At 51.9% G+C, this 9,592-nt stretch overlaps 1 protein-coding gene across 1 annotated transcript in view; it reads left to right on the forward strand.

Moving 5' to 3' along the window:
- Positions 1–9,592, forward strand: part of Gyg2 (glycogenin 2) — a 26,993-nt gene that overhangs the window by 4,255 nt on the left and 13,146 nt on the right. The window contains exons 7-9 of the mRNA XM_010606134.1: positions 4,804–4,978; positions 7,532–7,694; positions 8,531–8,657. Of these exons, the coding sequence (XP_010604436.1) occupies positions 4,804–4,978; positions 7,532–7,694; positions 8,531–8,657 (465 nt within the window). The remainder of the gene's footprint in view (positions 1–4,803; positions 4,979–7,531; positions 7,695–8,530; positions 8,658–9,592) is intronic.

Genomic DNA, 9,592 nt, shown 5'->3' on the forward strand with positions numbered 1-9,592 from the left:
GCCGCTCCCGCGTGCGAGTGGGAGGGTGGGCGTCGGGCGTGGAAGACGTCGAAGGCGCAGGAGGGTGCGTGGCGAGCGTTCTGCCTGGCGCCTGGCTGTCCGCCCGGAGCGTCACGCTGCGCGCATAGGTGGCTCTTTTTCCGAGGTGGCCGGATCTGGAGAGTGGTTCGGGGTGGTGATCAGGACGCACGTCCGTCCGCTGATCAGCTCGGCCCCGCCCTCATCCCGGTAGCCTGGGCCCCACACAGGGACGGAAACACCTGTCTCCTGCCTTCCTCGCTTGGCTACCTGGTGCCCATCACGGAATGCCTTCTCCTCGGCCACCCACCCTGCCTTGCGGCGGCCGACGATGGTCTGAAACTCCGCAAACCGTGAGCTGAATGAACCTGTCCTCTTTTAACTTCTGACTGCTGGCTGTTTTGTCTCAGCAAGAAGAAAAGTAACCGAGTCGATGAGCGATGTCCTGAGAAATACGGCCCCGAGGGACCTTTGCTGTGTGGACGCAATGCAGTGCTTATGCAAAACGAGGGCCCTGGGGAAGAGAAACCCACGCACGGTTTCCTCGTGGGGCCTGGACCAGGGCGGGAGTAGCACCGACCGATCACATTGTGTCTTTCTGGACACTTGGTGCCTTGGGAAAAGGACAGTGCAGGAATGGAGACCCTGGACGGGACATGGCGGGGTGGGGGACCACTTGGACCAGGAGAAGACATTGGCTGGGAACAGAGATGCCTTGGTTCGGAGCACATAGACTTCGGTGAGCAGTGGAGAGCACAAGGCATCCAGTGGGGCCTTTGCACCTAATCCTCTGCTAAATTATCATGTAAGGGGGGCCGGGGACATTGCTCAGTGGCGCCACGCCTGCCTGGTAAGCGCAAGGTTCTGAGTTCGATCCCTGGTACCTCAATAAATAAATAAATAGTCACATAAGTGATCAAGTTATCCCCCACGGACAGTAAGTTGTGTTCTGATGTTTCTCCCTGTTCCTGCAAAACCATCCCGATTGAACTTGACGATCTTTTTTCATCCTCGCCGCTTCCCGAAACCCCGCCTCTGAACACCAAGAGTCACAGTAAGTGGGTGTCTCACGCTGGAGATTAAACTTTCAACACGTGAACCATGAGAAAACCGTACGAATGCATCCATGTAGATAACATTTTCATGAAGGGGAGGCTGAGGCAGGAGGATTTCCAAGTTCTAGCTGAGTCTGGGCCACCTGGAGACTTCTCTAGACTTTATGTCAAAATAATAACTTTAAAAGGTGCTGGGATGTAGCTCCAAGCCCGTGGGTTCAATTCCTAGGACCGAAAAAAGAAGTCATTCGATTCCATTTTAAAAGCCAATATTGTGGAGGACTCACTGCATTGGAGGTCTGGAAGAAACGGTTGATCCCGGCTGGGTACCGAGCATGTTTTGGGGCAACCAAAAAGGGGGATGTGACGTCAGAAAAAAAAAATTCCCCCTGGTTGTGGCAAGAAATAAGGAAGGGAGGAGGTTCGTCATGGGGGAGATCCCTGTCTGGTGACAGTCAAACACAGGCCAGAAAGCGTTCCACATGACTGAGCCGTGAAAATTACGCGGAGAAGACTTCGGAGAAAGCAACCCGTGGGACTGCTCAGTGAGGGCGTTGGTACCTTGTGCAGCGGGGCTCTCGGTGGGGGTCTGTGCCGTGCGTCTCGGGCTGTGGAAAGCCGCTCTGGCCAACAGCTTCTGCATAACAGCGGGGTGATTTTGTCCCTGGGTTGTGACAACGAAAAACACCTGCAGGAATTGTTGTAAGCCAACGTTTCTTTTAACCCCGCGCTGAGAATTCTATTCTAAGTTAAACAAAGGAAAGCAGGGAATCAGAGAAGCCGTCCCATGTGTAGAAATGAAAGCAGACTTCCAAGGGCATGAACAGTATTTATGACAGGACGGCTGGCTTTTGCCCAGTGGGTATAAAGAACTCTTGGAAACACTGAGTGGGGAGAGAGAGAGAGAGAGACGGAGGGAGGGATACGGAAAAGGTATCGGCGTGAATAACCAATGTGTATTCAGCTGTTTATATTTAAAAACCAAACAAAAAAACCTGGAAGGCGTGTACAGTCTTAGCGATGCCAAGGTTGGTTATCGACCATCGTGGAAAAACTACAGAGTGTGTGTATGTGTGTGTGTGTGTGTGCGCGCGCGCGTCCTGGGGGTTGAACCAGCGATCTTTGTACCAAGCTATGTCCTCAGCCCTTTTGTTGTTTTTAAATGTTGAGTCACGGTCTTCCTGAGTTGCTAAGCTGTCCGGACGGGGCTGCGACTTGTGGTCCTCCTGCCTCAGCCTCCCAGAGCGCTGGGCTGAAGGGCGAGAGCCCCCCTTCCTGGGTCGTACATAGCAGATGCAAAGCGAAATTGGGCACACACGACAAAGTGTGTTCAACAGTCCACTTAGCCGACGGCTGGGCGATATTTGTAACTAGTTACGGTAGCAGATGTCTTTTTGTAAACACTGGGTTCGTGGGGAGATCTTTCACTTTTTCTCCAAAAAATGGAGGAAAAGTTCAACCGTGTTGGCTGTAACCTGTTGTCTTTGGTTTTTTTTGCGGGGGACAGGGTCTCACTATGTAGTCGAGACTGACCTGCAACTCACTATGTAGCCCAGACTGGTCTCGAACTCACAGCGATCCTCCTGCCTCAGCCTCCAGAGTGCTGGGATGACAGGTGTGCACCACCACGCCCAGCCTATAACCGTTGTCTTAAAGACTGGTGCAGATTAATGGGCTCTTTAGTTGTGATCTTGCCGACCCAGATGAGAACTTCAGGATGCAAACAGATGGAAAACACGGTGGGTGTGGAGACGGTCCAGGATCTACTGGGTTTTCAGATTCATAGAGGAGTTGCCAGGACGTGGGGAGCTCGGGGAGGTGGCCGGGTTAGTGGACACTGGTTCCTGGGGTGGGGAGACTCTCAGTAATGCTGCAGAAATCATAATGCCCTGTAACCCTTAAAACACGCTCCTCCCGCCATCCCGGCCGCCTTGAGGTCCCGAGTGGACCCAAAACGGTGACCTCAGGGAGGAGCCGGGAGTCGAGCGGTGCCAGACGCGGGGACTCGGGTGGACGAGGACACGGCGCCTGTGTCTCTGAGCCGCTTTTCCGCTGGGTGGCAGCCGTCACCGGGTTTGCGATCACGGCCGGTGAAGACCTTCCAGATGTGGAGCCCAGGGCCATCCCGTCTGTGCGGTACAGTAGAGTCTGTGGACAGACGAACTCACACGCACACGCTCGCACACTTCTGCCCGGTGTGTTCCTGAGACTGGATCGCACTTCTACTACTGTGTCTCCGCGAAGGGGCCGGGCCGAGCAGGAGGACGGAGCACCTGAGTCCGAGGCTCTGAGATGAGGCTCGTTTGTGTCTGCGGTCTCAACCCTGGGACACGAATTCCATCAACAGCTGGGCTAGGAGGCAAGGGAAATGGTGACAGCAGAACTTTCTCAGTCGCCTCTACTGACTTGGAAGGTGGAGCAAAGAAGCTCTGTGTTTTAAGAGTTGAGTGTCGAATACATATGTGGTTTGCACACAGTTTGGGTGTGAATGAGGGGTGTGCATAGTTGTGCGAATCTATTGATTTCTCGTGAATTCTCCAGTTGCTGGGTGTACAGGTTTACGAAGGAGTGCTTAGTCATCTGTATTTCGGCTGAGTCCGGTATAATTCCAACTCTTTCATCTCCGAGTTGCAAGGATTTCTGTCTTTTCTGTCCTTTTTTGGTTAGATTGACTAAGGTTTATCTGTTTTTTAAAATATTCTTTGGAAGAACCCACTCTGATTTATTAATTCTTTGCATTTTTATGTCAAATCTTTAAAAAATTACTGCTCTGATGTTTGTAATTTCCTTTCTTCTAGTCGTTCTGAGTTTGGATTGTTTTGTTTTTCTGGGACTTTGAGATGAATCATGAGGTGATTTGTTTGGGCTCCTCTGTTATCCTGACGTGAGCGTTCAAGCTATAAACTTGTATCCTAGGAACGCTTTCATGTACCGGCCTTAATGTCGAGTTCCAACGACCCAAACGCCCATCAACCAAAGAATGGATAAGAAAGGTTTGGGAGCATCGCTTCTTGGCCTTTTGGCTAAGATCAAGTATAGAAAGATGTTGGGTTTTCTTATGCAGTGGAGTACTACTCAGCCATAAAAAAGGTGACCCCGAGACACTTCTAGGTAGAGAGGTGCACCGTGAGACCACGCTCTCCCGTGAGATACTCCGGACACATATAGGTCAATATCTAATTGTCCCCGTGGTGTGACAAAGCGAAAGGGTAAATAAAGGCCAAAACGTATATCAGATAATATGAAAGAGGAAGAAACTATTCAAAAGGAGAGAGGAACTGTGAAGGGGGAGCAGAGACAGGAAAGGGAAATGGAAAAAAATGAGAAAAGGGAAAAAAATGGAAGCAAAGCTTTTATCAATGAGGGAATCTGGGCAGGGGGGACATTGGGAGGAAAAAGAGGAATCAAGATGTGTCAGGTATGGGTTCTGATTCCCTTTGCTGAAGGTGATTGTTACGTGTGTTTTAAATGGTGCCAAGAAAATTTATTTAAAAAGACGTTTAGTTCCAGACGCTGTCTTAATTTCTCCCGTGACCCATTGTTTATGTAAGAGTATATTGTGTAGTTCCTGTGCGTCCGCGAGGCTTTCGCTCTCGGTAGGTGTGGAAGCTGCCCCGAAAGACCCCGTGTTCCCCGTTTCCGAGCGGCATCGGGACCCTCTTGAAGGCGGTGGCGGCCCCGTGCGGAGCGGACCTCTGCTGACTTGGTGTTGGCCGCATGTCCTCACCAGGGTCGTCCTCTCACGGGTGTTTGACGAGGTGATTGAGGTGAACCTGTCGGGGAGCGAAGACCGCACCCACCTCGCGTTTCGGAAGAGACCGGAGCTGGGCGTCACCCTCACCAAGCTGCACTGTTGGACGCTGACCCAGTACAGCAAGGGCGTCTTCCTGGATCCGGACACTCTGGTGAGTGGGGGCTGAGGGGCAGAGACAGGCACCACGTCCTCCACCGGAGGAGGAATCCGTCAGGGACCGGACCTCGGGATGCTGAGGATGGACGGTGGCTCTTGCTGGTAGGTTCCTAGATTGGTCAGTTTTCTGTTGCTAAGAGGAATTATTGTATACATGGCTTAGAGGAGGGGAGTTTTCAGGGGCTCATGGTCTGAGGGGTTCAGTCCGTGGTCGGCTGCCCCAGGGGTCTCAGCAGGTTCACTCCGTGGTCGGCTGCTCCAGTGGTCTCAGTCCACGGGTGGCTTCTCCAAGGCAGGAACAACAGGGCAGAAGGTTATGGTGGAGAAAAGATGTTTGCCTCCTGGCAGCCAGGAAGCAGAGAGTCAGCAAACAGCCAGAGAGACAAGAGTCTCAGGGGCCAGATCACGGCCCCCCAGGGCAGAACTTCCATGACCACTCCAGACACCCAGAAGCGAGCGATGACCAGGCCGGACATCCGCACGCCAGTCCACGACGAAGGTCAACAAGACCATTCCCAGGAGGCACTGTGCGCTTGACCGTGATCATCGAACGTGGGTTTTTAGTCCCTGAGAAGCAGGCGTAGCAAGCAGCCCCGTGTTCCATGGTTCCGAGGGCGCACAGCTGTTCGAGGAGGTGGCCTTTCCAGAGGACCAGACGATGTGGACATCGCCGTCCGCTCTGCTGCAAGTAGCAAAATTAGAAGGCAGGATGTTGCCGTGACGTAGATGGAGCCGTGCGCTCCTGATCAGCCTGGAGCGTTGCCTGGTTGTTCTTTGGCGTCGTCACCTGTAGGATAAAGGATACAGACTAGACATCGATGTGCATTACAGAAAATAGGAATTGGTAGCCAGGCTCCCCGAGGCGGTGGACCCTATCGTGTTGGATGGCAGATCGATCTGTTGGGGGAATTGCATAGTTTCCGGGGTCACGCTTGCTGGAATAAGGGGGGTGCACAGTTAGGAGCGCTCCATGGGTTACGGATTGCTTCCAAAATATCCCGAAAGCCTCACGTGTTCAGATGTGGGGCTTCGGAAGGTGCTAGGATCGGGCGGTCGTTACTCGCCAGTGTGTTCATCCATAGATGAGGTTGTACCAGAACGTGCTGTTAAGAATTAGGACCTGCTTGGAGGACTCAGGTCACCGTGGGCCGTGGCCTAGAAGGGTTTCTCTCCCTTCCTGGTCTCCCTTCTCCCTCTACTTCCTGGCCTCCATAATGTGAGTATCTTTCCTCTACCACCCCCAACGGACACGACGTTCCTGCCTTGGAGCAGCCGACCACGGACCGAACCCCCTGAGACCGTGAGCCAGAGAAACGTCTCCCCAAGGAAAGTAACTGGTAAAATCCTTTTGAAAAGAATTTATGTTACCGCAGTGTTACTTTGACCACTTCAAGTCAGTCCAAATGCAGTGTTTCTAAAGGAGCCCTTCTCCGTTGTGGGTGGGAGTGCAGACTGGTGCAACCGCTATGGAGATCAATATGGAGATGCCTCAAAGGGCTGGGACTGGAGGTTCCATTTGACCCAGCCATCCCTCTGCTGGGTACCTTTCCAAAAGAACTAAAAGAATCATATCACAGTGACATATGTGCACCTATGTTTATAGTGGCACAGTTTGTAATAGCTAAGACTTGGAAACAGCCCATTTGCCCATCAGTTGCAAAACTGGATAAAGATGTGGAGGAGATCAATATGGAGATACCTCAAAGGGCTGGGACTGGAGGTTCCATTTGACCCAGCCATCCCTCTGCTGGGTATCTTTCCAAAAGAACTAAAAGAATCATATCACAGTGACATATGCACACCTATATCTATAGCGGCACAGTTTGTAATAGCTAAGACTTGGAAACAGCCCATTTGCCCATCAGTTGCAAAACTGGATAAAGATGTGGGTTTTTTTTTCTATAAAATGGAATACTACTCAGCCAGAAAGAATGAGAAAGTAGATTCATTCATAGGAAAATGGATACAAATTGAGGATATACTCCTAAGTGAGATAAATAAGTCACACATGTGTAAGTACTGAATAGTTTCTCTGGTGTGAGTAAACAATAATAGTACATAAGATCCTAATGACATAATTGATAATGTCAAATAGGAAGAAAAGGGCTAAAGGTGTAGGGAAAGTGGAAGGGTAGGGGGAAGGGTATAAAGGAAAAGAAGAAATATGAGAAAATGAAAAAATGGAAATAAAGTGTTTGTAAATAGGGCAGGGAGGAGGGGCAAGGGGAAAAAATGAGAACCGAGACCTGTCACGTACAGGGTACAAGACCCCAGTAATGAATGTAACTGTATATTATACCTAGATTGTACCAATAAATTCAATAAAAAGGAAAAAACAAAAAACAAATACCGTGTTTCTAATGAAAGTTTCTCCTTTGGAGCAGAAGACTGAAAGTCTCCAAAGGAGTCAGGAGAGAAACAGGCAACAGTTTCTAAGAACCAAGCGAATGGTCTGCCTCCTCCTGGTTTCTCAACGGTGCTTTCTCAGCGGCCTCCACCGGAGGCAAATGGAAAGTCCTCACAGGTCCCCCGCGTTGTGGTCCTCCAGGTTCTGTGCAACATCGACGAGCTGTTCGAGAGGCGCGAGTTTTCGGCAGCCCCCGACCCCGGGTGGCCGGACTGCTTCAACAGCGGGGTGTTCGTCTTCCGGCCTTCGCTGCAGACCCACGCCCGCCTCCTGCAGCACGCCATAGACCACGGCAGTTTTGATGGTGAGCCTGGGGCACAGGCGTGTGCGAGAGGCGGGGAGGCCACAGCGGGCTCCGCCCCTCACCCTCTGGTGTTTCCCTTTGTCCAAGAAGGACAGTGTGAAGGGGGGGGTAGGAGTGGAGATGGTGGTTCTGGAAGTCACGCCAGCGCTCTGGGAGGCTGAGGCAGGAGGGTCATCACCTTGAGCCCAGGCTGGGCAACTTAGCAAATGAATAAGACTTTAAATTTTAAAAATTAAAGAAAATTAAAAGGGCTTAAGGAAGGAGCCCAGGGTACAATTGCTGGGTTCAATCCACTGTAATGTGGAGGCAGAGGAGGAGATGGAGGAGGAGATGGTGGAGGAGGAGATGGAGGAGGAGGAGGTGGAGGAGGAGGACATGGAGGAGAAGGAGACGGAGGAGAAGATTTAGGATCAGCACGTGGGGGAAGAGAAAGTAAAACAAAATGTGGGCTCCAGGTGAACCGCCTGTGGCTCGCGGTGAAGGGGAGAAGCCTGTGGAAACAATTTGACATCCAGCAGAATCCCCGGGGCCTGCGTGGACCTCCGGGGAGGGTGTTGGGCTCTGAGAGCACTGAGCTGCACCCCTACGCTGTTTCTGTTTTATTCTTATTTTGTGACGGGATCCTGCTCAGTGGAGAACTTGCCCACGCTAGGCTCAAACCTTTCACCCTCCTGCCTCAGCCTCCCGGGTAGTGCTGTGGAGGATTATGGGTAGAACACTGAGGAGAGGACAGTGATCGTGGGAGGGCCGGTGGCTGTGGGGACGAAGTGTCCCTCGTGATCCGGACCCTTCTCCCGCCCTCGCCTGACTTCTGTTCCTCCTGCTGAGTCCCTCAGGGGCCGACCAAGGGTTGCTGAATGGCTTCTTCAGGAACTGGGCCTCGGCCGACATTCACAAGCACCTGCCGTTCATCTACAACCTCAGCAGCAGCACCGTGTACACCTATGGCCCCGCGTTCCAGCAGTGAGCTCCCCGTCCCCCCACGTGTACAGGGCTGGGCAAGGCAGGGCGGATCCTCACAGTAACGACGCGTATTGTAGTCCAGGATACGGTGCCTGAATTCTTACCAGTGTCCTCCCGGCCGTGCACAGCCTCCTCCCACCGCCCCGGCCGCGTCCTGCAGCGGCTCCGGCCTCCTCTCTCCCCAGGGTCCGCACCGGCCCTGATCACAAACCCGGTGACGGCTGCCGCCCAGCGGAAAGGCGGCTCCGAGACACAGGCGCCGTGTCCTCGTCCACCCGAGTCCCCGCGTCCGGTGTTTTATCCAAACTGAACATCACGCCACAGGGAAATGGGCTGAACAGAGAGGCGCGTGAGAAGCCAGCTGTGCCCCCTTAAGTTCCCAAAATTAGGGTACCAGTCCCCGTTAGGGTTGTCCAGAAACGTAGGGCAACAGTTTCCACATTTCCCAGAGTTTTGTTTAATAGAAGAGACTTTTTATATGCAAAAAAATGATATTTATATTCCTAGGCAGTGGTTTGGTTCCAAGATCTGCTGTTACAGCAGAAATGGTTGAAAATGAAGCTAGAAAAGCACAGAATCATCGACAGAGTGGTGGATTTTGTTTAATTTTGGGTGGTAACAGGGATCGAACTTGGGTCCTTGCACTTGTCAGGCAGACGGCAGCACCATCCCTGGCCCGGGACGATTCTGAATGAATCGTTTACAGCCTGTGGCCCAAGAAGAGGCAGAAATTATTTTGGAGGCAGGGAGAAGAATCTGTGTTTTTTTTTTCTTTTCTTTTACTGTGTGACGATTGCACGTAGGATGTTGCGAGTAGAGCACAGTGTCACCTTGGTGTTTCAGAAGTCGGCAATTAAAGGAAAGTCAATCTCTCACGAGGTATATTAGTGAGAAAAGTTCGGGGGAAGAATTTCAGAATTTCAGGACCCTTTTCT

Source organism: Fukomys damarensis, unplaced genomic scaffold (assembly GCF_012274545.1).
Source record: "Fukomys damarensis isolate Sample0158 unplaced genomic scaffold, DMR_v1.0_HiC HiC_scaffold_39, whole genome shotgun sequence".
Classification (NCBI taxonomy): Eukaryota; Metazoa; Chordata; class Mammalia; order Rodentia; family Bathyergidae; genus Fukomys; species Fukomys damarensis.